This window comes from Motacilla alba, chromosome 3, assembly GCF_015832195.1.
Source record: "Motacilla alba alba isolate MOTALB_02 chromosome 3, Motacilla_alba_V1.0_pri, whole genome shotgun sequence".
Classification (NCBI taxonomy): domain Eukaryota; kingdom Metazoa; phylum Chordata; class Aves; order Passeriformes; family Motacillidae; genus Motacilla; species Motacilla alba.
Window position 1 is genome coordinate 1,509,912 of NC_052018.1, and position 27,304 is coordinate 1,537,215.

General features: G+C 52.3%; 1 protein-coding gene across 1 annotated transcript; it reads right to left on the reverse strand.

The window, feature by feature from the left end:
* EPHX2 (epoxide hydrolase 2) lies at positions 1-26,625 on the reverse strand. The gene is made up of 14 exons (XM_038132323.1): positions 26,456-26,625; positions 25,018-25,102; positions 21,778-21,937; positions 16,304-16,494; positions 14,985-15,107; positions 13,845-13,919; positions 11,110-11,205; positions 10,942-11,020; positions 8,804-8,838; positions 7,346-7,372; positions 6,747-6,832; positions 3,279-3,390; positions 1,530-1,604; positions 1-208 (listed from the first exon to the last, which is right to left on the reverse strand). Exons 1-14 carry the CDS (start codon positions 26,551-26,553, stop codon positions 2-4), a joined length of 1,449 nt encoding a protein of 482 aa, XP_037988251.1. The 5' UTR covers positions 26,554-26,625; the 3' UTR covers position 1.
* Between the last annotated feature and the right edge of the window lie 679 nt (positions 26,626-27,304).

Here is a 27,304-nt window from a genome sequence, read left to right on the forward strand (position 1 = left end):
CTCATTCCCAGAATCCCCCAAATCCCAGGGGATCCCCCAATCCCAGGATCCCCCAAATCCCAGGGGATCTCCCATTCCCAGGATCTCCCAAATCCCAGGGGATCCCCCATACGCCAGGGGATCCCCAAATCCCAAGGGATCCCCCATTCCCGGGTTCCTGACCTCTCTCACGGACGCGGTGGAAGTCGAGGTCGAAGGGGAGCCGATCCTGCGGGATCGGGGGATCAGCGGTGGATCCGCAGGGACCCCGAATCCCCGGGAATTCCTGCACCCCAAAGGATTTGGGAACGCCGGGTAGCAGATCCCGGGAACGCCAGGGGATCCCAAGGGATCTCAGGAGAATGACGGGAGCCGGGATGGTCCCAGACTGAGGGATCCCATCGGATGCTCCTAAAGCATTCCGGGATTTCCCGTGCCTTTGGGATCCCAGGCCGGTCCCTCAGCCGATCCCAACCCCGACCCCAACCCCGATCCCAATCCTGCTCCCGATCTCGATCCCGATCCTGATCCCAATCCTGATCCACCTCTTGATCCCAATGCAAATCCCAATCCCGAACCAAATCCCAATCCCATCCCATCTCATCCCAATCCCAATCCCAATCCCAATCCCAATCCCAATCCCAACCGCAATCCTAATTCCAGTGTCACTCCTGATCCCAATCCCGATGCCAATCCTAATTCCAGTCTCACTCCCAATCCCGATCCCATTCCCATCCCAATCCTAATTCTGATCTTGATCCCCATCCCAACCCCAATCCCGACCCCAATTCCCATCCCAATCTTGATCCCCATCCCATTCCTGATCCCAATCCTATCCCAATCCCAACCCCGATCCTGATTTTCATCCCCATTCCCAGTCTTGATCCCGATCCCGATCCCATTCCCATCCCAATGCCATCCCAATCCTAATCCTGGTCCCAATCCCAATCCTGACCCCGATCCCGATCCCAATGCCATCCCAACCTCTATCCTGATTTTGATCCGATTCCCAATCCCAACCCCAACCCCATCCCAATCCCAATCCCAATTCCAATTCTGATCCCAAATCCAAATCCGAATCTTGATCCCAACCGCATCCCAATCCCAACCCCAATCCCAATCCCAATCCCAACCCCAATCCCAATCCCAATCCCAATCCCAATCCCAATCCCAATCCCATCCCATCCCAATCCCAATCCCAATCCCAACCCCATCCCAACCCCATCCCAATCCCAATCCCGATCCCATCCCAATCCCAATCCCAATCCCAATCCTGACCCCATTCCCATTCTCATCCCATTCCCATCCCAACCCCATCCCAATCCCAATCCCGATCCCAATCCTGACCCCATTCCCATTCCCATTCTCATCCCATTCCCATCCCAACCCCATCCCATCCCAACCCCATTCCCATCCCATCCCAATCCCAATCCCAATCCCAATCCCAATCCCGATCCCATCCCATTCCTGACCCCAATCCCAACCCCAATCCCAATCCCAATCCCGATCCCGATCCCGATCCCGATCCCAATCCCGGCTGCCGGGGTCACCTCGGGGCTGGAGGATCGGATCAGGATCTTCAGGGTCCTCCCGATGTCCTTCTCCAGCTCCGCCTCCGCCACGCCCTGAAACAGCGGGAAAACCCCAAAACACCGGGATCGACCCCAAAAACACCGGGATCAACTCCAGAAACAGCGGGAAAACCCCAAAAACACCAGGATCAACCCCAAAACCACTGGAATCGACCCCAAAAACACCGGGATCAACCCAAATCCCAAACGCCAAATCCCAAATCCCAAATCCCAAAAATCCCAAACCCCAAATCCCAAATATTCCAAAAATCCCAAACCTCAAATCCCAAATATCCCAAAAATCCCAAACCCCAAATCCTAAATCCCAAAAATCCCAAATCCCAAAAAACCCAAATCCCCAATCACCAAACTCACAAAACCCAAATCTCAAATCCCAAAAATCCCAAATCCCAAATCCCGACCCCAATTCTGATCCCGAACCGAGATCCCAAAATCAGTGGGATCAGATCACAAAAACACCGATATCGGATCTGGGAACGGGATTTGGGGTTTGGGATTTTTGGGATCTGGGATTTAGGATCAGGAATTTGGGATTTTTGGGATTTGGGATCAGGGATTTGGGGATTGGGATTTTTGGGATTTGGGATTGTTTGGGATTTGGGATCAGGGATTTGGGGGTTGGGATTTTTGGGATTTGGGATTTTTTGGGATTTGGGATCAGGGATTTGGGGTTTGGGATTTAGGATTTTTGGGATCTGGGATTTAGGATCAGGAATTTGGGATTTTTGGGATTTGAGATCAGAGATTTGGGATTTTGGGGATTTTTGGGATTCAAGATTTGGGGTTTGGGATTCAGGGTTCAGGATTTGGGGTTTAGGATCAGGGATTTGGGATTTCGGGGATTTTTGGGATTCAGGATTTGAGGTTTGGGATTCAGGATCAGGAATTTGGGATTTTTGGGATTTGGGATCAGGGCTTTGGGATTTTTGGGGTTTAGGATCAGGGATCTGGGGTTTAGGATCAGGGATTGGGGATTTTTGGTGTTTGGGATCAGGAATTTGGGATTTTTGGGATCAGGGATTTGAGATTTTTGGGATTTGGGGTTTTTTTGGGGTTTAGGATCAGGGATCTGAGGTTTGGGATCAGGGATTTGGGATTTTTGGGATTTGAGATCAGGGATTTGGGATTTTGGGGATTTTTGGGATTCAGGATTCGGAGTTTGGGATTCAGGATTCAGGATTTGGGGTTTGGGATTAGGAATTTGGGATTTTTGGGATTTGGGACCAGGGCTTTTGGATGTTTGGGGTTTAGGATAAGGAATTTGGGATTTTTGGGATTTGGGATCAGGGCTTTGGGATTTTGGGGGTTTAGGATCAGGGATCTGAGGTTTAGGATCAGGAATTTGGGATTTTTGGGATTTTTGGGATTTTTGGGATCAGGGCTTTGGGATTTGGGGGATTTTTGGGATTCAGGATTCGGAGTTTGGGATTCAGGATTCAGAATTTGGGGTTTGGGATCAGGAATTTGGGATTTTGGGGATTTTTTTGATTTTTGGGATTTTTGGGATTTTTGGGATCAGGGCTTTGGGATTTTTGGGGTTTAGGATCAGGAATTTGGGATTTTTGAGATTTGGGATTTAGAATTCGGGATTTTTGGAATTTAGGATCAGGGATTTGGGATTTTGGATGAGGGCTTTGGGATTTGGGGTTTAGGATCAGGGATTTGGGATTTTTGGGATTTTTGGGATTTTTGGGATTGGGGTCCCACCGGCTCCTGGAAGTAGAGCTGGTAGTCGAATTCCCGGATCCGTTGCAGCCGCTCCAGGACGTCGGAATTGGGGTCGGGCGGCCGGAACGGCGTGTTCAGCACGGCCACGGCCCTGAAAGTACAGGGGATCAATAGGGGACTGATTGATAGGGGATTGATCGATAGGGGATTGATCGATAGGGGATTGATCGATAGGGGATTGATTGATAGGGGACTGACCGATAGGGGATTGATCGATAGGGGATTGATCGATAGGGGATTGATTGATAGGGGATTGATTGATAGGGGACTGACCGATAGGGGATTGATCGATAGGGGATTGATCGATAGGGGATTGATTGATAGGGGATTGATAGGGGATTGATTGATAGGGGATCGATAGGGGATCGATAGGGGATCGATAGGGGATTGATCGATAGGGGATTGATCGATAGGGGATTGATCGATAGGGGACTGATCGATAGGGGATTGATCGATAGGGGACTGATCGATAGGGGATTGATCGATACGGGACTGATCGATAGGGGATGGATCGATAGGGGATCGATAGGGGACTGATCAATAGGGGACTGATCGATAGGGGATTGATCGATAGGGGACTGATCGATAGGGGATTGATAGGGGATTGATCGATAGGGGATGGATAGGGGATTGATAGGGGATCAATAGGGGATCGATAGGGGATTGATCGATAGGGGATCGATAGGGGATTGAAAGGGGATTTTATAGGGGATTTATGGGGGATTGATAGGGGATTGATGGGGGATTGATAGGGGATTGATGGGGGATTGATCGATAGGGGATTGATAGGGGATCGATAGGGGATTGATTGATAGGGGATCGATAGGGGATTGATGGGGGATCGATATGGGATCAATAGGGGACCAATAGGGGATTGATAGGGGATTGATAGGGGATCAATATGGGATTGATTGATTGATTGATTGATTGATAGGGGATTGATAAGGGATTTATAGGGGATTGATAGGGGATTGATAGGGGATTGATAAGGGATTTATAGGGGATTGATAGGGGATTGATAGGGGATTGATAAGGGATTGATAGGGGATTGATAAGGGATTGATAGGGGATTGATAAGGGATTGATAGGGGATTGATAGGGGATTTTATAGGCGATTTTTTTTTTATTTTATAGGGGATTTATAGGGGACTTATTAGGGATTTATTTGGGATTTAAAGAAGATTTTATAGGGGATTTATAGGGAATTTTATAGGGGATTTTTTTTATTTTATAGGGGATTGATAGCGGATTTAAAGGAGATTTTATAAGGGATTTATAGGGGATTTTATAGGGGATTTTTTTGGATTTTATAGGGGATTTATTGGGGATTTATAGGGGATTGATTTGGGTTTGATAAGGGATTCTTTAGGAGATTTTATAGGGGATTTATGGGGGATTGGAGCAATGGGATTGGGGTTATGGGGTCATAGGGTTTGGGGTATGGGATTGGGCTTATGGGGTTTTTGTTCCAGGATTTTTATTTATTCTGGGATTTTTATTCTGGGATTTTTGTTATGGGATTTTTGCTATGGGGTTTTTACTTATTTTGGGATTTTTTATTCATTATGGGATTTTTATTCATTATGGGATTTTTATTTATTATGGGATTTTTATTCCAGGATTTTTGCTATGGGATTTTTATTGTGGGATTTTTATTTATTATGGGTTTTTATGGGTTGTGGGGTTTTTGTCATGGGGTTTTAGGGATTCTGGGTTTTATGGATTGTGGGTTTTATGGGGGTTTCTGGATTCTGGGGTTTTTATTATGGGGTTTTTATGGATTGTGGGGTTTTATGGATTGTGGGGTTTTTATTATGGGGTTTTTATGGATTGTGGGGTTTTTATGGATTCTGGGATTTTTGTCACGGGGTTTTTATGGATTGTGAGATTTTTTATTATGGGTTTTTATTTATTTTGTAGTTTTATGGATTGTGGGGTTTTTATGGATTGTGGGGTTTTTGTCACGGGGTTTTTATGGATAATGGGATTTTCATTATGGGTTTTTATGGATTGTGGGTTTTATGGATTGTGGGGTTTTTGTCATGGGGTTTTTACGGATTATGGGATTTTTATTATGGGTTTTTATTTATTTTGGGGTTTTATGGATTGTGGGGTTTCATGGATTGTGGGGTTTTTATGGATTGTGGGGTTTTTATTTGTTTTGGGGTTTTGTAGATTGTGGGATTTTTGTCATGGGGTTTTTATGGATTGTGCATTTTTATTATGGGATTTTCATTTCTTTTGGGGTTTTATGGATTGTGGGGTTTTTTGGATTGTGGGGTTTTTATGGATTGTGGGTTTTTTTTGGATTGTGGGGTTTTTATCACGGGGTTTTTATTATGGGATTTTTATTGTGGGTTTTTATGGATTGCGGGTTTTATGGATTGTGGGTTTTTACGGATTGTGGGGTTTTTGTCACGGGGTTTTTATGGATTATGGGATTTTCATTATGGGTTTTTATGGATTGTGGGGTTTTTATCACCGGGTTTTTATTATGGGATTTTTATTGTGGGTTTTTATGGATTGCGGGTTTTATGGATTGTGGGGTTTTTCTCATGGGGTTTTTCTGGATAATGGGATTTTCATTATGGGTTTTTATGGATTGTGGTTTTTATGGATTGTGGGGTTTTTGTCACGGGGTTTTCATGGATTGTGGGGTTTTTATGGATTGCGGGGTTTCTGTCATGAGGTTTTTATGGATTATGGGATTTTCATTATGGGTTTTTATGGCTTGTGGGTTTTATGGATTGTGGGGTTTTTGTCACGGGGTTTTTATGGATTGCGGGGTTTTATGGATTGCAGGATTTTATGGATTGTAGGGTTTTTATGGATTGTGGGATTTTTGTCACGGGTTTTTATGGATTGTGGGGTTTTCATTATGGGTTTGTATTTATTTTGGGGTTTTATGGATTGTGGGGTTTTCATGGATTGTGGGTTTTTATGGATTGTGGGATTTTTCATTATGGGTTTTTATTTATTTTGGGGTTTTATGGATTGTGGGGTTTTTATGGATAGTGGGATTTTATGGATTGTGGGGTTTTTATGGATTGTGGGTTTTATGGATTGTGGGGTTTTATGGATTGTGGGGTTTTTATGGATTGTGGGATTTTATGGATTGTGGGGTTTTTATGGATTGTGGGATTTTATGGATTGTGGGGTTTTATGGATAGTGGGTTTTTATGGATTGTGGGGTTTTCATGGATTGTGGGTTTTATGGATTGTGGGGTTTTATGGATTGTGGGATTTTATGGATTGTGGGTTTTTATGGATTGTGGGATTTTATGGATTGTGGGATTTTATGGATTGTGGGGTTTTTATGGATTGTGGGATTTTATGGATTGTGGGGTTTTATGGATAGTGGGTTTTTATGGATTGTGGGGTTTTCATGGATTGTGGGTTTTATGGATTGTGGGATTTTATGGATTGTGGGGTTTTCCCGGCTCTCACCGGAGCCGCTCGGGGTAGAACAGAGCCACGTTCCAGGCCATGGCCCCGCCCCAGTCGTGGCCAACCAGGATAACCTGCGGGATTCCCTGCGGGAAGGGGACAGATCCCAGATCCCAAAAAATCCCAAACCCAAAGAATCCCAATCCCCAAACCCCAAATTCCCAAATCCCAATCCCCAAAAACTCAAAAATCCCCAATTCCCAAATCCCAAACCCCAAATTCCCAAACCCCCAAATCCCCAAACCCCAAACCCCAAATTCCCAAATCCCCAAATGCCAAAAGATCACAAAAAATCCCAAATCCCAGCCCCCAATTTCCAGGATCCCAAACCCCAAATTCCCAAATCCCCATAACTCTAAATCCCAAACTCCAACCCCCAAAATCCCCAAAATTCAAAACCTCAAATCCCAAATCCCCAAATCCAAAATCCAAAAAACTCCCAAACTCTGAATTCCAAATCCCAAAAATCCCCAACCCCAAATCCCAAATCCCCAAAATCCCAAATCCCAAACCCCAAAATCCCAACCCCAGACCTCAAAATCCCATATCCCAAACCCCAAAATCCCAAAAACTCCAAACCCCAAACCCCAAATCCTCACCAGTTTATCCAGGAAAGTGATGAAATCCTGGGAAAAGGACGGGAGCGGGATCAGATCAGGATTGGGATCGGGGTCAGATCCCGTTGGGATTGGGGTCATTGGGATTGAAACCAGATAAAGATTGGGATCAGCGGGATCGGGATCAGAATCAGATCCCCTTGGGATTTGGATCATTTGGATTGGGATCAGAAGGATCAGGATCAGATCCTGCTGGAATTGGGATCAGTGGGATTGGGATCATCGGGATTGGGATCAGATCCCATCAGGATCAGGATCAGTGGGATTGGGATCATTTGGATCAGGATCCGATCCCATTAGGATCAGGATCAGTTCGATCAGGACCAGATCCCGATGTGATTGAGATCGTTGGGATCAGTGGGATGGGGATCAGATCCCGTTGGGATCGGGATCAGCGGGATCGGGATCAGTGGGATCAGAATTGGATTGGGACTGGGATCAGCAGAACTGGGATCGGATCTCATCGGGATAAGGATCGGCAGCGTCAGGATCAGATCCTGTCGGGTTTGGGATCACGGGGATTGGGATTATTCGGACCAGTGGGATCGGGATCTGATCGGGATCAGGATCAGGGGGATTGGGATCAGCGGGACCAGATCCCGCCAGCATCGGGATCAGATCAGCATCAGCAGGATGGGGATCAGATCCCGTTGGGATTGGGATCAGTGGGATTGGGATCAGATGGGGATCAGTGGGATCAGGATCAGTTCAGGATCGGGATCAGGGGGATTGGGATCAGTGGGATCAGCGGGATGGGGATCAGATCCCATCAGGATCATTGGGATTATTTGGATGAGATCAGGATTGGGATCAGGGGGATCGGGATCAGATCTCATTGGGATTGGGATGATTGGGATCGGCGGGATCAGGATCAGATCAGGATCAGCATCAGTGGGATTGATATCAGCGGGATCGGCATCAGATTGGCATTGGGATTGGGATCTGTGGGATTGGGATCAGCAGGACGGGGATCAGATCCCGTTGGGATTTGGAATCACTGGGTTTGGGATCACTGGGATCAGATCCTGTTGGGACTTGGAATCACTGGGTTTGGGATCACTGGGATCAGATCCCATTGGGATTTGGAATCATTGGGTTTGGGATCACTGGGATCAGATCCCGTTGGGATTTGGAATCATTGGGTTTGGGATCACTGGGATCAGATCCCATTGGGATTTGGAATCATTGGGTTTGGGATCACTGGGATCAGATCCCATTGGGATTTGGATTGTTGGCTTTGGAATCATTTGGAACAGATCCCGTGGGGATTAGGATCATTGGGATCAGGATCAGTGGGATCAGATCCCGTTGGGATCAGGATCATCGGGATTGGACTTGGGATCATCGGGATCAGATCAGGATCGGGATCAGATCCCCTTGGGATTGGCCCCTCCCGGCCCCAGAATTCCCCAAATCCCCCAAATTCCTGGGATCCCTCACCTTGCAGATCTGCTCCTGGGAATATTCTGAGATGTCTGCAGGGAAAAAAAATTCCGGAGGTTTTTTCCCCGGAGTTTTTAATTGTTTTTTTCCCCCCCAGGATTTATTTCCCACAATTTTCTTCCCCCACACGATTTTTTCCCCGTAATTTTCCCCCCTTTTTTTCCCTATAATTTTTCCATGTTTTTTCCCCCCCACTTTAAAACTCTTTTCCCACAATTATTTTTTTCCTGCGGCTTTTTTTTCCCATTATTTTTGTTCCCATTATTTCTTTTCCCCTTTTTTCCCCCATATTGTTTTCCCTTCTTCTCCCACGTTTTTCCCATTATTTTTCCCACTATTTTTATTTTTTCCGCCATTTTGCTTTCCCACAATTTTTTCTCCAAGATCTTTTCCTTTCCCGATTTTTTCCTGTTATTTTTTTTCCCACAATTTTTTCCCACTGTTTTTATTTCCTTTTTTTTTTCCCCAATATTTTTTTTCCCAGGATTTTTATTCCCCCATGGCTCCGTCCCCAGACCCTTCCCAGGAGCACAAAATCTCTTGGAAGATCCAGAGAATATTCCCACAAATTTCGACCCCCATCCCGGAATTCCGATCTCATCCTGGAATTCCCAATCCCATCTCGGAATTCCCAGTTGACCCCAGATACTCCAATCCCATCCCAGAATTCCCAATCCCGTAATTTCAATCCCATCCCAGAATTCCGATCCCATCCCGTAATTCTGATTCCATCCCAGAATTCCCAACCCCATCCCAAAATTCCCAGAATTCCAATCCCATCCCAAAATTCCCAGCCCATCCTGGCATTCCCACTCTCCTGACTCGATCCCAGAATTCACGGAATTCCGACCCCATCCCAGAATTCTGATCCCATCCCAGAATTCCGATCCCATCCCAAAATTCCCAGAATTCCAATCCCATCCCAAAAATTCCAATCCCATCCCAAAATTCCCAGCCCATCCTGGCATTCCCAGTTGACCCCAAAATTCCAATCCCATCCTGGAATTCCCATCCCATAACCCCGTTCCCATCCCAGAATTCCAACCCCATCCCAGAATTCCCAATCCCATCCTGGAATTCAGAGCCCATCCCAGAATTCCAACCCCATCCCACAATTCCCAACCCCATCCCAGAATTCCCAGTCTCCCGACCCCATCTCAGAATCCCAATCCCATCCTGGAATTCCCAAAATTCCCATCCAGGAATTCCCAATCCCATCCCAGAACTCCGACCCCACCCCAGAATTCCCAATCCCATCTTGGACTCCCGACCCCATCCCGGAATCCCAGACTCCCAACCCAATCCCAGAATCCCAATCCCATCCCGGAATTCCCATCCCAGAATTCCGGACCCCCTCCTGGAATTCCAACTCCATCCCAGAATTCCCAGCTGATCCCAGAATTTTGACCACATCCTGGAATTCCTGAAATCCCGTTCCCATCCCAGAATTCCCGACCCCCTCCCAGAATCCCCGGAATTCCAATCCCATCCCAAATATTCCCAATCCTAACCCAGAATTCCGATCCTAACCCAGAATTCCCAATCCCATCCCAGACTCCCAACCCCATCCCAGAATCCCAAAATTCCCATCCTGGAATTCCCAACCCCATCCCGGAATTCCCAATCCCATCCTGGATTTCTGACCCCATCCCAGAATTCCCAGAATTCCCAATCCCATCCCAGACTCCCAATCCCATCCCAGAATCCCAAAATTCCCATCCCGGAATTCCCAACCCCATCCCAGATATTCCCAATCCCATCCCAGAATTCCCAATCCCATCCCGGAATTCAGAGCCCATCCCAGAATTCCAACCCCATCCCACAATTCCCAACCCCATCCCAGAATTCCCAGTCTCCCGACCCCATCTCAGAATCCCAATCCCATCCCGGAATTCCCAAAATTCCCATCCAGGAATTCCCAATCCCATCCCAGAATTCCCAAAATTCCCATCCAGGAATTCCCAATCCCATCCCATAATTCCTGTTCCCATCCCGGAATTCCCAAAATTCCCATCCCAGAATTCCCAATCCCATCCCGTCGTTCCCGTCATTCCCGTCATTCCCGTCGTTCCCGTCGTTCCCGTCATTCCCAGAATTCCCGTCATTCCCGGAATTCCCGCCGCTCCGTGTCTCACCGGGGGGCGCGCAGGATTCCCCGTACCCCTTCATCTCCAGGGCGATCACCCGGAACCCGGCCGCGGCCAGCGCCGGCATCTGGGATCCGGCACATCCCGGAGGTGGATCCCGGATCCCCGGAACTCCGGGAATTCCGGGGGGGGTTTTTTTGGGAATTTCGGTCTGACCTGGAAGCGCCAGGAGAGCCAGGACTCCGGGAAGCCGTGGCACAGGCAGAGCGCCGCGCCCCGGCCCAGCTCCGCAAAGTGCAGCCGCACGCCCGGCTGGGGGGAAAAACAACGGGAAAAAACAACGGGAATTCTGCACGGAGCCGGGAAAACGGGAACGGACGGCCCCGGCGGGGAAAATTCCAGAGGGCGGAGCCCTTCCCGCCTGGAATTCCAGAGGGCAGAGACCTTCCCAGCCGGAATTCCAGAGGGGAGAGCCCTCACCCGGCCTGGAATTCCAGACCCCAGAGCCCTTCCCGCCTGGAATTCCAGACCCCAGAGCCCTTCTCTTCCTGCTGGAATTCCAGAGGGCAGAGCCCTTCCCGCCTGGAATTCCAGAGGGCAGAGCCCTTCCCAGCCTGGAATTCCAGAGCTTTTCTAAGCCAGGAATTCTGGAACCAGAGCCCTTCCCGACCGGAATTCCAGAGCTCAGAACCTGGAATTCCGGAGCTCAGCACCTGGAATTCCAGAGCCCAGGGCCCCTTCCTAGCCTGGAATTCCAGAACCCAGAGCCCTTCCCAGCTGGAATTCTGGAGATCTTCCCGGCCTGGAATTCCACACCTCAGAACCGAGAATTCGGGAACTCAGCACCCAGAATTCCAGAGCCCAGGGCCCATTCCCAGCTGGAATTCCAGAGCTTTTCTCAGCCTGGAATTCCGGAGCTCAGCACCCAGAATTCCAGAGCCTAGAGCCCTTCCCAGCCTGGAATTCCAGAGCTTTTCCCAGCCTGGAATTCTGGAATTCAGCACTCAGAATTCCAGAGCCCAGCTCCGCAAAGTGCAGCCGCACGCCCAGCTGGGAAAAACCGGGAAAAAAACCGGGAATTATGCATGGAGCACGGAAAAACGGGAACGAACGGCGCCGGCGGGGAAAATTCCAGAGGGCAGAGCCCTTCCCAGCTGGAATTCCAGACCCCAGAGCCCTTCCCGGCTGGAATTCCAGACCCCAGAGCCCTTCCCGGCTGGAATTCCAGACCCCAGAGCCCTTCCCAGCCTGGAATTCCAGACCCCAGAGCCCTTCCCAGCTGGAATTCCAGACCCCAGAGCCCTTCCCTTCCTGCTGGAATTCCAGAGGGCAGAGCCCTTCCCAGCCTGGAATTCCAGAGGGCAGAGCCCTTCCCAGCCTGGAATTCCAGAGCTTTTCTAAGCCAGGAATTCTGGAACCAGAGCCCTTCCCGACCGGAATTCCAGAGCTCAGAACCTGGAATTCCGGAGCTCAGCACCTGGAATTCCAGAGCCCAGGGCCCCTTCCCAGATGGAATTCCGGAGCTTCTCCCAGCCCGGAATTCCAGACCCCAGAGCCCTCCCCAGCAGGAATTCCAGAGCTTTTCCCAGACTGGATTTCTGGAACCCAGGGCCATTCCTGGCCTGGAATTCCAGAACTCAGCACCCAGAATTCCCAAGCTCAGCCTGGAATTCTGGAGCTCAGCACCCGGAATTCCAGCGCCCGGCTCGGCAAAGTGCAGCCGCACGCCCGGATGGGGAAGAAAAATGGGAATTCTGCACGGAGCCTGGAAAAACGGGAACGAACGGCCCCGGCGGGGGAAATTCCGGAGGGCAGAGATCCCAGAAGATCCCACATCTGGAATCCCAGCCATTCCCAGATCCCATCTGGATTCCCAGCCATTCCCAGATCCCAGAAGATCCCAGCCTGGAATTCCAACCATGCCCAGAGGATCCCCCCCCATTCCCAGATCCTGGAAGATTCCCAGCCTGGATTCCCAGCCTGGATTCCCAGAATATCCAAGGCTGGAACTCCACCTATTCCTTGATCCCAGAAGATTCCAGCTGGAATCCCAGCCATTCCCAGATCCCGGCCTGGAATCCTAGCCATTCCCAGGAGATCCCAGCCTGGATTCCCAGAAGATCCCAGCCTGGATTCCCAGGTCCCAGCCTGGATTCCCAGATCCCAGCCTGGATTCCCAGCCATTCCCAGAGGATTCTACCCCTTCCCAGAAGATCCTGGAGGATCCCGAACCTAGGATTCCACCCATTCCCAGATCCCAGAAGATCCCAGCCTGGATTCCCAGATATTCCCAGCCATTCCCAGATCCCAGAAGATCCCAGCCTGGATTCCCAGAAGATCCAGGCCTGGATTCCCACCCATTCCCAGAAGTTCCCACCCAGTCCCAGATCCCAGAAGATCCCGGCCTGGATCCCCAGCCATTCCCAAATCCTGGCCTGGAATCCAAGCCAATCCCAGAAGATCCCAGCCTGGATTCCCAGCCATTCCCAGAGGATTCCACCCATTCCCAGAAGATCCTGGAGGATCCCAAACCTAGGATTCCACCCATTCCCGGATTCCGGAAGATCCCAGCCTGGACTTCCACACATTCCCAGATCCTGGCCAGGAATCCCACCCATTCCCAGATCCCGAAAGATCCCAGCCTGGAATCCCAGCCATTCCCGGATCCCAGAAGATCCCAGTCTGGATTCCCAGAAGATCCCATCCTGGAATTCCAGCCATTCCCAGGTTCTGGAAGTTTCCATCCTTGAATTCCACCCATTCCCAGATCCCAGAAGATCCCAGCCTGGATTCCCAGAAGATCCCAGCCATTCCCAGATCCCAGAAGATCCCAGCCTGGAATCCCAGCCATTCCCAGAAGATCCCAGAAGATCCCAGAAGATCCTAGATTCCCAGCAGATCCCAGCCCAGATTCCCAGCGGATCCCGCCCGTCCTTCCCGGTTTTCCGTACCCGGATGGTGACGTATCCGTGCGCGACCTCGTCGGGCGTGATCGGCGCCGGCAGCGCCTCCTCCTGGCCCAGCAGCTGCGGCACCGCGATCATTCGGGATTTTTGGGATTTGGGACCAGGGATTTCGGGGTTTGGGATTCAGGGTTTGGGATCTCGAATTCGGGGTTTGGGATTTTTAGTTTGGGATCTGGGGATTTTTGGGGTTTTGGGGTTTGGGAGCGGGGTTTGGGTTTGTGATTTGGGGTTTAGGTTTGGGGTTTTTTGGGATTTGGAGTTTGGGGTTTGGGATTTTTTGGGATTTGGGGTTTTTAGGATTCGGGGTTTTTTCGCATCTGGGATTTGGGGTTTGGGATTTGGGGTTTGAGGTTTGGGATTTTTGGGATTTGGGATTCCTTGGGATTTGGGATTTAGAATAAGGAATTGTGGGATTTGGGGTTTGGGATTCAGGATTTCAGATCAGGGATTTGGGTTTTGGGATCTGGGATTTAGGGTTTGAGATTTGGAATTTTGGGGATTTTTGGGATTCCGGATTCCTTGGGGTTTGGGATTTAGAATAAGGAATTGTAGGATTTGGGGTTTGGGATTTGTGGTTTGGGATTTGGGGTTCGGGATTTCGGATCAGGGATTTGGGTTTTGGGGTTTGGGATCCGGGATTTAGGATTTTTGGGATTTGCGGATTGGGATTTGCAGTTCGGGATTTCAGATCAGGGATTTGGGTTTTGGGGTTTGGGATCTGGGATTTAGGGTTTGAGGTTTGGGATTTTGGGGATTTTTGGGATTCAGGATTTTTTGGGGTTCAGGATTTAGAATAAGGAATTGTAGGATTTGGGGTTTGGGATCTGGGACTTAGGATTTTTGGGATTTGCAGTTTGGGATTTGGGGTTTGGGATTTTGGATCAGGGATTTGGGTTTTGGGGTTTGGGATCCGGGATTTAGGATTTTTGGGATTTTTGGGATCAGCGGTTTGGGATCAAGGATTTGGGGTTTAGGATCAGGGATTTGGGGTTCCTCCTGGCCCGGCAGCAGCGGCACCGCCGGCACGGAATCATCTCCACGGAATCCCAGCAAACGTCCCACCCCGATCCTGCCGGATCCACCCGATCCCGGGATGGGGAATTCCAGGGGGGCTTTTCCCGATACCTGGATCCCGGAGAGCTCCTGCAGGTCCCGGAGGGCGGACTCCGTGTCCCGCACCAGGATCGTGGCCATCCCCAGCTCCCGCGCCGGCCCCAGGTTCTCCTCCAGCTCATCCAGGAAAATCACCTGGAGAAAAAAACCCCGGGAACGGCCCAGGATCGGATCCGAGGGCGGGAAAAACCCCCGCTCCCGGGAATGTTGGGATGTGGTGGCATCTCCCATGGCTTCACATCCCCTGGAACATCCCAGGATCTGGGGGATGGACAATCCCCCATTCCCAGGGTTTTTTTGGGATTGTGGTGGCATCTCCCAAGGCTTCACATCCCCCGGAACATCCCAAGATTTGGGGGATGGACAATCCCAGTTTCTCTGGAATGTGGTGGCATCTCCCAAGGCTTTCCAACCCTGAGAACATCCAAGGATTTGGGTGATGGAAAATCCCCCCCTTCCCTGGATTTTTGGGATTGTGGTGGCATCTCCCAGGGCTTCAAATCCCCGGGAACATCCAAAGATTTGGGGGATGGACAACTCCTAACTTTCCGGTTTTTTAGGATTGTGGTGGCATCTCCCAAGGCTTCCCAACCCTGAGAACATCCCAGGATTTGGGGGATGGAAAATCCCCCCTTCCCTGGATTTTTTGGCATTGTGGTGGCATCTCCCAGGCCTTCAAATCCCTGGGAATATCCAAGCACTCAACCATGGATTTGCGGGATTGGGGGAAGGTCCCTTTCCCAGCATTTTTGGGGTCTTGGTGGCATCTCCTGGGGCTTCACATTCCCAGGAATGGAATCCCATCCAAGGATCTGGGGGATGATCAACCCCCCCCCATTCCCAGATGTTTTTGGGATGTGGTGCCATCTCCCACAGCTTCCCAACCCTCAGAAGATCCCGGGATTTGGAGGAAGGCCAACCCCCCACTCCCAGTTTTTTTGGGGACTGTGGCGGCATCTCCTGAGGCTTCACATTCCCAGGAACACGCACGGATTCATCCAAGGATTTGTGGGATCGGAAAATTCCAAATTTTCTGGGTTTTTTGGGATTGTGGTGGCATCTCCTAGGGCTTCCCACCCCCGAGAACATCCAAGGATCTGGGGGATGGACAATCCCCCATTCCCACTTTTTTTTTGGGATTGTGGTGGCATCTCCCGGGGCTTCCCAACCCTCAGAACACCCAAGAATTTGAGGGATGGAAAACCCCCATTCCCTGGATTTTTGGGATTGTGGTGGCATCTCCCAAGGCTTCCCAACCCTGAGAACACCCAAGATTTGGGTGATGTCCAACCCCCAATTCCCAGATTTTTTTTTTTTTGGGATGGCGTCACCTCCTGCGGCCGCGCCTGCAGCGCCTCCAGGGCGTAGGAGAAGACCCCGGGCTCGGGCTTGGCCATCCCGATCCGGCAGGATTCCAGCACCAGGTCGAAGTGGCGCCGGAGCTGCTCCTGGAGCGCGGCCGTCAGGGACCTCCAGGAGGTGTCGTCCACCCAGGTGTTGGTCAGGACGCAGGTCTTGAACCCTGGGAAAGGTGGGAATTCTCATCCGGGGCCTCCTGCCTAGCCGTGGGATCTCGTGGTGGGAACGGCCAGGATCTCGTGGTGGGAATGACCAGGATCTCGTGGTGGGATCAGCCTGGAGCTCGTGCTGGGATCATCATGGAGCTCATGGTGGGAATGACCAGGGTGGTGGGAATGGCCAGGATCTCATGGTGGGAATGGCCAGGATCTCGTGGTGGGAATGCCCAGGATCTCATGGTGGGAATGACCAGGATCTCGTGGTGGGAATGGCCAGGATCTTGTGGTGGGAATGCCCAGGATCTCATGGTGGGAATGACCAGGATCTCGTGGTGGGAATGGCCAGGATCTCGTGGTGGGAATGGCCAAGATCTCGTGATGGGAATGCCCAGGATCTTGTGATGGGAATGCCCAGGATCTCGTGGTGGGAATGCCCAGGATCTCGCGGTGGGAATGGCCAGGATCTTGTGGTGGGAATGGCCAGGATCTCGTGGTGGGATCGGCCAGGATCTCAAGGCGGGAATCGCCAGGATCTCGTGGTGGGAACGGCCAGGATCTCGTGGTGGGAATGATCAGGATCTCGCGGTGGGAATGGCCAGGATCTTATAGTGGGAACGGCCAGGATCTTATAGTGGGAACGGCCAGGATCTGAAGGTGGGAATGGCCAGGATCTCATGGTGGGAATGGCCAGGATCTCGTGGTGGGAACGGCCAGGATCTCATGGCGGGAATGGCCAGGATCTTGTGATGGGAACGACCAGGATCTTGTGGTGGGATCAACCAGGATCTCGTGGTGGGAATAGCTAGGATCTCGTGGTGGGAATGGCCAGGATCTCATAATGGGAATGGCCAGGATCTCATGGTGGGAACGGCCAGGATCTCGTGGTGGGATCAGCCTGGAGCTCGTGGTGGGAATGGCCAGGATCTCATAATGGGAATGTCCAGGATCTTATAGTGGGAAGGGCCAGGATCTCGTGATGGGAATGCCCAGGATCTCGTGATGGGAATGCCCAGGATCTCGTGGTGGGAATGCCCAGGATCTCGTGGTGGGAATGATCAGGATCTTATAGTGGGAACGGCCAGGATCTCATGGTGGGATCAGCCTGGAGCTCGTGCTGGGATCAGCCTGGAGCTCGTGGTGGGAATGGCCAGGATCTCGTGGTGGGAATGACCAGGACCTCGTAGTGGGATCAACCTGGAGCTCGTGGTGGGATCTACCTGGATCTCATGGTCAGAATAACCAGGATCTTGTGGTGGGAATGGCCAGGATCTCAAGGTGGGATCAACCAGGATCTTGTGGTGGGAATGATCAGGATCTCAAGGCGGGAATGCCCAGGATCTCAAGGCGGGAATGGCCAGGATCTCGTGGTGGGAATGGTCAGGATCTCGTGGTGGGAATGGCCAGGATCTCATGGTGGGAATGGCCAGGATCTTGTGGTGGGAATGGCCAGGATCTCGTGGTGGGAACAGCCAGGATCTCGCGGTGGGAATGGCCAGGATCTTATAGTGGGAACGACCAGGATCTTATAGTTGGAATGGCCAGGATCTTATAGTGGGAATGGCCAGGATCTCGTGGTGGGAATGGCCAGGATCTCATGGTGGGAAGGGCCAGGATCTCATGGTGGGAATGGCCAGGATCTCGTGGTGGGAATGGCCAGGATCTTGTGGTGGCATCAGCCTGGAGCTCGTGCTGGGAGCAGCCTGGGCCTTGTGGTGGGATCAGCCTGGAGCTTGTGGTCAGAATAACCAGGATCTTGTGGTAGGAATGCCCAGGATCTCATAGTGGGAATGGCCAGGATCTTGTGGTGGGAATGGCCAGGATCTTGTGGTGGGAAGGACCAGGATCTCGTGGTGGGAATGGCCAGGATCTCGCGGTGGGAATGGCCAGGATCTCATGGTGGGAATGGCCAGGATTGCATGGTGGGAATGATCAAGATCTCATGGTGGGAATGGCCAGAATCTCGTGGTGGGATCAACCTGGAGCTAGTGGTGGGATCAGCCTGGAGCTCATGGTGGGAATGGCCAGGATCTCGTGGTGGGATCAGCCTGGAGCTCGTGGTAGGATCAACCAGGATCTTGTGATGGGAATGCCCAGGATCTCGTGGTGGGAATGGCCAGGATCGCATAGTGGGAAGGGCCAGGATCTCAAGGTGGGATCAACCAGGATCTCGTGGTGGGAACGGCCAGGATCTCGTGGTGGGAATGATCAGGATCTCGCGGTGGGAATGGCCAGGATCTTATAGTGGGAACGGCCAGGATCTTATAGTGGGAACGGCCAGGATCTGAAGGTGGGAATGGCCAGGATCTCATGGTGGGAATGGCCAGGATCTCGTGGTGGGAACGGCCAGGATCTCATGGCGGGAATGGCCAGGATCTTGTGATGGGAACGACCAGGATCTTGTGGTGGGAAGGGCCAGGATCTCATGGTGGGAATGGCCAGGATCTCGTGGTGGGAATCACCAGGATCTCGTGGTGGGAATGGCCAGGATCTCGTGGTGGGAATGGCCAGGATCTCGTGGTGGCACCCACCAGGACCTCGTGCTGTGCCCAGCCCTGACCCTGTCCTGGCCCCCCCAGGACCTCCCGGTGGAACCATCCGGGACCTCGTGGTGGCACCCCCCAGAGCCACACGGTGGCAGCTCCCTGGGGCCGCTCCTGCTCTCCATCCCGGCATTCCCAACGTTCCATTGGCGCCATCCCCACATTCCCGACATGCCAGACTCACAGTCCAAGCATTGCCACCACTCCAACCATCCCAACATTCCCGCCATTCCATTCCCACCATCCCCACCATTCCAAACATTCCAGACCCGCCATTCCCACCATTCTGGACCCACCATCCCAACATTCCATTCCCAACATTCCACTGCCACCATTCCCACTATTCCCACCATCCAATTCCCACCATTCCCATCCCACCATTCCCACCATTCTGGACCCACCATCCCAACATTCCACTGCCACCATTCCCACCATCCCCTTCCCACCATCCCAACATTCCCAAGTTTCCAGACCAAATATTCCCAAGGTTCCAGACCCACCATCCCAACATCCCATTCCCACCATTCCCACCACTCCCACCCCACCATTCCCACCATCCCGTTCCCAGCATTCCCAACGTTCCAGACTCACAACTCCCACCACTGCCACCATTCCCAACGTTCTGCTCCCACCATTCCCAACGTTCCGTTCCCACCATTCCCAATGTTTCATTCTCGACGTTCCATTCCCACCATCCCAATATTTCAGACTTACCGTCCCAACATTCCCAACATTCCATTTCTACCGTCGTGACATTCCCACCATCCCCTCCATTCTCACCAATCCCAACATTCCATTCCAACCATTCCACTGCCACTATCCCAACATTCCCAAAATTCCATTCCCGCCATCCCAAAATCCCATCCCCACCATCCCAACATTCCCAAGGCTCCAGACCAAACATTCCCAAGGTTCCATTGCCACCATTCCCAACATTCCCAACATTCCATTTCCACCATCCCCAGAATTCCCAGAATTCCCTCCATCCCCCTGCCTCGTCCTCACCGTGTCCCCGGAGCCGGGTGGCCGCTCTCAGCAGACGCCATTCCCAACATTCCCAACGTCCCATTCCCACCATTCCCACCATTCCCACCATTCCAAATCCAACATTACCATCATCCCAACGTTCCACCCTCACCATCCCCACCATTCCCAGAATTACCAGAGTTCCCTGCCGTGTCCCCACCGTGTCCCCACAGCCGGGTGGCCGCTCTCAGCAGCCGCCATTCCCAACATTCCCGACCCACCATGCCCGAGACTCCAAACCCAACATTCCCAACGTTTCATTCCCACCATCCCAACATCTCATTCCCACCATTCCCACCATTCCAAATCCAACATTACCATCATCCCAACATCCCATCCCCACCATTCCCAGAATTCCCGGAGTTCCCGGCCGCGTCCCCACCGTGTCCCCGCAGCCGGATGGCTGCTCTCAGCAGCCGCCATTCCCAACATTCCCAACGTTCCATTCCCACCATCCCAACCTTCTCAAGGTTCCATGCCAAACATTCTCAAGGTTCCATTCCCACCATCCCAACATTCCATTCCCAGAATTCCCGGAGTTCCCGGCCGTGTCCCCACCGTGTCCCCGCAGCCAGGTGGCCGTCCTCAGCAGCCGCCATTCCCAACATTCCCGACCCAACATTCCCAACACTCCAAACCCAACATTCCCAACGCTCCATTCCCACCATCCCAACCTTCTCAAGGTTCCATGCCAAACATTCCCAAGGTCCCATTCCCACCATTCCAAATCCAACATCTCCATCATCCCACCATCCCATCCCCACCATTCCCAGACTTCCCAGAATTCCCAGAATTCCCGGCCGCGTCCCCACCGTGTCCCCGCAGCCGGATGGCTGCTCTCAGCAGCCGCCATTCCCAACATTCCCAACGTTCCATTCCCACCATCCCAACCTTCTCAAGGTTCCATGCCAAACATTCTCAAGGTTCCATTCCCACCATCCCAACATTCCATTCCCAGAATTCCCGGAGTTCCCGGCCGTGTCCCCACCGTGTCCCCGCAGCCAGGTGGCCGTCCTCAGCAGCCGCCATTCCCAACATTCCCGACCCAACATTCCCAACACTCCAAACCCAACATTCCCAACGCTCCATTCCCACCATCCCAACCTTCTCAAGGTTCCACGCCAAACATTCCCAAGGTCCCATTCCCACCATTCCAAATCCAACATCTCCATCATCCCACCATCCCATCCCCACCATTCCCAGACTTCCCAGAATTCCCGGAATTCCCGGAGTTCCCGGCCGTGTCCCCACCGTGTCCCCGGAGCCGGGTGGCCGCTCTCAGCAGCCGCCATTCCCAACATTCCCAACGCTCCAAACCCAACATTCCCAACGCTCCATTCCCACCATCCCAACCTTCTCAAGGTTCCACGCCAAACATTCTCAAGGTTCCATTCCCACCATCCCAACATTCCATTCCCAGAATTCCCGGAATTCCCGGAGTTCCCGGCCGTGTCCCCACCGTGTCCCCGCAGCCAGGTGGCCGTCCTCAGCAGCCACCATTCCCAACATTCCCGACCCAACATTCCCAACACTCCAAACCCAACATTCCCAACGCTCCATTCCCACCATCCCAACCTTCTCAAGGTTCCACGCCAAACATTCCCAAGGTCCCATTCCCACCATTCCAAATCCAACATTTCCATCATCCCACCATCCCATCCCCACCATTCCCAGACTTCCCAGAATTCCCGGAATTCCCGGAGTTCCCGGCCGTGTCCCCACCGTGTCCCCGCAGCCGGGTGGCCGCGCTCAGCAGCCGCGGGTCGAGGCGGCCGCGCTCCCGCAGCTCCCGGAAGGGTCGGGACGCCGAGAATCCCTCGGGAATGGCCACGCCCTGGGAGCGGCCGCGGGCGCGGCAGCGCTCATCCAGCTCCTCCAGCAGCTGGGGAATGAGGGGAAAATTCCTGGGAATTCCGGCTGGGAATTCCCAAAATTCTGGGAAATTCCGACAAAAAAACCCCAAATCTGGGAAACTCTCGGTTGGAAAAGCACGGAAATCTGGGGAAAATTATGGATGGAAAAGGCCCCAAAATTTGGGAAATTCTGGTTGGGAAAACCTCAAAATCTGGGTAATTCCAGGTGGGAAAAGCCACAAAAGTCGGAAAAAAATTCCAGTTGGAAAAGTGCCAAAATTCCAGGAAATTCTGGTTGGAAAAGCCACAAAATTCCAGGAAATTCCTGGTTCGAGAAGTCCCAAAATCTGAGAAATTCCCAGTTGGAAAAGCCCCAAAATTCCGGAGAAATCCCAGTTGGAAAGGTCCCAGAATCCAGGAAAAAATCCCAGTTGGAAAAGCCCCAAAATTCCGGGAAATTCCCAGCTGGAAAAAGCCCCAACATTCGAGGAAATTCTGGATGGAAAAGCCCCAAAATCTAGGAAAAATTTCTGGCTGGAAAAGGTCAAAATCCAGGAACTTCCCAGCTGGAAAAGTCCCAAAATTCTGGAGAAATACCAGTTGGAAAAGTCCCAAAATCTGGGAAAAATTCCAGTTGGAAAAGTCCCAAAATTATGGGGAAAATCCCAGTTGGAAAAAGCCCCAAAATTTGGGAAATTCCTGGATGGAAAAGCTCCAGAATGTGGGAGAAATTCTGGATGGAAAACCCCCAAAATTGGGGAAAAATTCTGGCTGGAAAAGCCCCCAAATCCGGGAAATTCCCAGTTGGAAAAGTCCCAAAATTCTGGAGAAATACCAGTTGGAAAAGCCCCAAATTTTGGGAAATTTCAGGTTGGAAAAGCCCCAAAATTTGGGAAAATCCCAGGTGGAAAAACCCAAAATCTGGGAAAAATTTATGGTTGGAAAAGCCCCAAAATCTGGGAAATTCCTGGATGGAAAACACCAAAAATCTGGGGAAAATTCTGGCTGGAAAAGCCCCAAAATCCAGGAAATTTCTGGTTGGAAAAGCCCAAAATTCTGGAAAAATCCCAGTTGGAAAAGCCCCAAAATCCAGGAAATGCCAGGTTGGAAAAGTCCCAAAATTCCTGGAAATTCCCGGTTGGAAAAAGCCTCAAAATTCCAGGAAATTCCTGGATGGAAAACCCCCAAAATCTGGGAAAAATTCTGGTTGGAAAAGCCCCAAAATCTGGGAAAAATTCTGGCTGGAAAAGCCCCAAAGTCCAGGAAATTCCCAGTTAGAAAAGCCCCAAAATCTGGGAAATTCCTGGATGGAAAACCTGCAAAATCTGGGAAATTCTGGTTGGAAAAGCCACAAAATCTGGGAAAATTCCAGTAGGAAAAGTCCCAAAATTTGGGAAAAATTCCAGCTGGAAAAATCCCCAAATCCGGGAAATTCCTGGTCAGAAAAATCCCCAAAATTCGGGGAAAATTCCAGTGGGAAAAGCCCCAAAATCCCAAACCCCACCCAGGGTGGATCCCAAATCTCTGAGGGGGATCCCAAACCCCGGGGTGGACCCCAAAGCCTGGGGTGGATCCCAAATCTTGGGAATTCAGGGATGGATCCCAAATCCCTGGGATCGATCCCGAATCCCGGGGTGGACCCCAAATCCCAAATCCCGGAGTTGATCCCGATCCCAGGGCTGATCCCAAACCCTGGGCTGGACCCCAAACCCCCAGGGTGGATCCCAAACCCCAGGGTGGATCCTAAAGGCTGGAGTGGGTCCCAATCCCAGGGTGGATCCCAAATCTCTGGGCTGGATCCTGAATCTCCGGGCTGGATCCCAAATCCTGGGGTGGACCCCGAACCCCCAGGGTGGATCCCAATCCCAGGGTGGAACCCAAATCTCTGGGCTGGATCCCAAATCTCCGGGCTGGATCCCAAATCTCTGGGCTGGATCCCAAAGCCTGGGGTGAATCCCAAAGCCTGGGGTGAATCCCAAAGCCTGGGGTGAATCCCAACGGCCGGGGTGGATCCCAAATCCCAGGGTGGATCCCAAAAGCTGGGGTGGATCTCAAATCTCTAGGGTGGATCCCAAATCCTGGGGTGGATCCCAAATCCTGGGGTGGATCCCAAATCCTGGGGTGGATCCCGATCCCAGGGCTGATCCCAAATACTGAGGTGGACCCCAACCCCCCAGGGTGGATCCCGAATCCCAGGGTGGATCCTAAAGGCTGGAGTGGATCCCAACCACAGAGTGGATCCCAAATCTCTGGGGTGGATCCCAAATCTCTGGGGTGGATCCCAAATCCAGGGGTGGACCCCGAACCACCAGGGTGGATCCCAATCCCAGGGTGGACCCCAAATCTCTGGGCTGGATCCCAAAGCCTGGGGTGGATCTAAAGGCCGGGGTGGATCCCAAACCCCAGGGTGGATCCCAAAAACTGGGGTGGATCTCAACTCTCTGGGCTGGATCCCAAATCTCCGGGCTGGATCCCAATCCCAGGCTGGATCCCGAAGGCCAGGGTGGATCCCAACAGCTGGGGTGGATCCCAACGGCTGGGGCGGATCCCAAAGGCCAGGGTGGATCCCAAATCTCCGGGGTGGATCCCAAATCCTGGGGTGGACCCCGAAAGCTGGGGTGGATCTCAAATCCCCGGGTGGATCCTAAAGGCTGGGGTGGATCCCAAAGGCTGGGGTGGATCCCAATCCCAGGGTGGTTCCCGAAGGCCGGGGTGGATCGCAATTCCAGTGTGGATCCCAAATCCCAGGGTGGATCCCAAATCTCCGGGCTGGATCCCAAATCCTGGGGTGGACCCCAAACCCCGGGGTGCTCCCCACATTCCAGGGTGAATCCCAAAGGCTGGGGTGGATCCCAAAGGCTAGAGTGGATCCCAACACCAGGGTGCATCCCGGATCTCCGGGGTGGATCCCAAATCCCAAATCCTCGAGTGGACCCCAAACTGTGTGGTAGATCCCGAGCCCCGGGGTGGATCCCAATCCCCCACCCCAGGGTGGATCCCAACGCCCGGGGCGGATCCCAAACCCCAGGGTGGATCCCGAGCCCTGGGGTGGATCCCAATCCCAAACCCCAGAGTGGATCCCAACGCGTGGGGCGGATCCCAATCCCACCTGGCTGAGGCCGATGTGGCCCCGCAGCGCTCGGGACCAGGGGCTCTGGGATCCGCCGGCATCCAGAACGGCCGCCAGGAACCCCCTGGGAGGGAAACCCCAAAGATCAGATCCCAAAAAACCCCAAATCCCTGATCCCAATAAACCACAAAGAAAGCACGGATCCCAAAAAATCCCCAAATCCCTGATCCCAAAAAACCACAAAGATCAGATCCCAAAAAAACCCCAAATCCCTGATCCCAAAAAACCCCAGAGATCAGATCCCAAAAAAACCCCAAAGATCAGATCCCAAAAAACCCCAAATCCCTGATCCCAATAAACCACAAAGAAATCACGGATCCCAAAAAATCCCCAAATCCCTGATCCCAAAAAACCCCAGAGATCAGATCCCAAAAAAACCCCAAAGATCAGATTCCAAAAAAACCCCAAAGATCAGATCCCAAAGAAACCTCAAATCCCTGATCCCAAAAAACCGCAAAGAAAGCACAAATCCCAAAAAAAACCCAAATCCCTGATCCCAAAGAAACCCCAAAGATCAGATCCAAAATAAACCCCAAATCCCTGATCCCAAAAAACCTCGAAGCTCAGATCCCATAAAAACCCCAAATCCCAAAGCTCAGATCCCAAAGAAACGCCAAATCCCTGATCCCAACCCCCAAATCCCTAATCCCATAAAACCCCCAAATCTCAGAACCCGAAATCCCAAATCCAAAATGCCAGACACCATAAAAATCCCAAACCCCCAAATCCCAAATCCCAAACTCCAAATCCCAAATCCAAATCCCAAACTCCAAATCCCAAATCCAAACCTCAAATCCCAAGCCGCAAACCTCAAATCCCAAAAACCCCAAACCTCAAATCCCAAAAAACCCTAAATCCCAGAAACCCCCCCAAACTCCAAGCCCCCTAAAACCCCAAACCCCAAATCCCCAATTCCCAAACCCCAAATCCCAAAAAACCCCAAACCCAAAACCCCAAACCCAAAACCCCAGATCACAAAAACCCCAAACCCCAAATCCCAGATGTGAAAAAACCCCAAATCCCAAAAAATCCCAAACCCCAAAAAACCCAAACCCCAAATCCCAAAACCCCAAAAACCCCAAACTCTAAATCCCAAAAAACCCCAAACCTAAACCCCAAACCCCAAATCACAAACCCAAGCCCCACTCCCAAACCCCAAAAACCCGAAACCCCCAAAAACCCAAAAACCCCAAAAACCCCAAAATCCCAAACTTCCAAAACCCAAACGCCGCGCGGGCGGCGCCGCCAACCACAAAATTCTCGCGTTGATTTCACGGGACTCGCGCGGCGCTGCCGCTCATTGCGAAGCGGGCGGGCGCCTTCGGCCGTGCCGAGCGCGGCTCCACCAAACCGAGCCTAAACCGAACCGAGCCGAGCCTAAACCGAACCCAACCGAGCCCAACCGAGCCGCGCCTACCCGGGCAAGGCCCAGTCGCGCTCGCAGGCGCTCAGGAAGTGCTGCAGGCCCGGCTTGAGCAGAACCCCGCCGAGGTCGAAGAGCACCGCCCGAGCCATGGCCGCCGCCGCCGCCGGAGCCGGGACTCGAACCCGCGGCACCGAACTTTGGCCCAGTTTAGGCCACGCCCCCCTGGGTGTGCCCACGCCCCCTCAGAAGCGACCTTGTGTTCGGCGAAGCCACGCCCCCTCAGCGAAACCACGCCTCTCACATAGCACGCGGCGCTGACGGAAGCCACGCCCCTCAGTGTAACCACGCCCCCCACGCAGAACACTGTGCCACACGAAGCCACGCCCCCTAAAAGCCACGCCCCTTCCGAGCCCACAGCGCTCGCCGAAGCCGCGCCCATTGGTGAAGCCACGCCCCCTCACATAGAGCATGGCAGTCACTGAAGCCACGCCCCTTTACAGCCACGCCCCTCACATTGCACGCCGTGTTTGCTGAAGCCACGCCCCCTCATTGAAACCGCGCCCCTTACAGAAACCACGCCCCTCGCAGAGCTCAGAGCTCGAGTCGAAGCCACGCCCCCACCAGAAACCACGCCCCTCATCTTGCAACGCTATCTGGAGCCACGCCCCCTCCATGAAACCACGCCCCTTCATAAAGCGCACTGTGCTTGCTGAAGCCACGCCCCCTCAAGGAAACCACGCCTCTCACCGACCCGGCAGAGAATCTCGAAGCCACGCCCCCTCGACGAAGCCACGCCCCCTTGTGGGGTCCAGGCCCCGCCTCATTCCCGGGCTCCCGAAGGGATTTTTGGGGTCTCAGTGGGACTTTTGGGGTCACAAAGAGAATTTTGGGGTCAAAAAT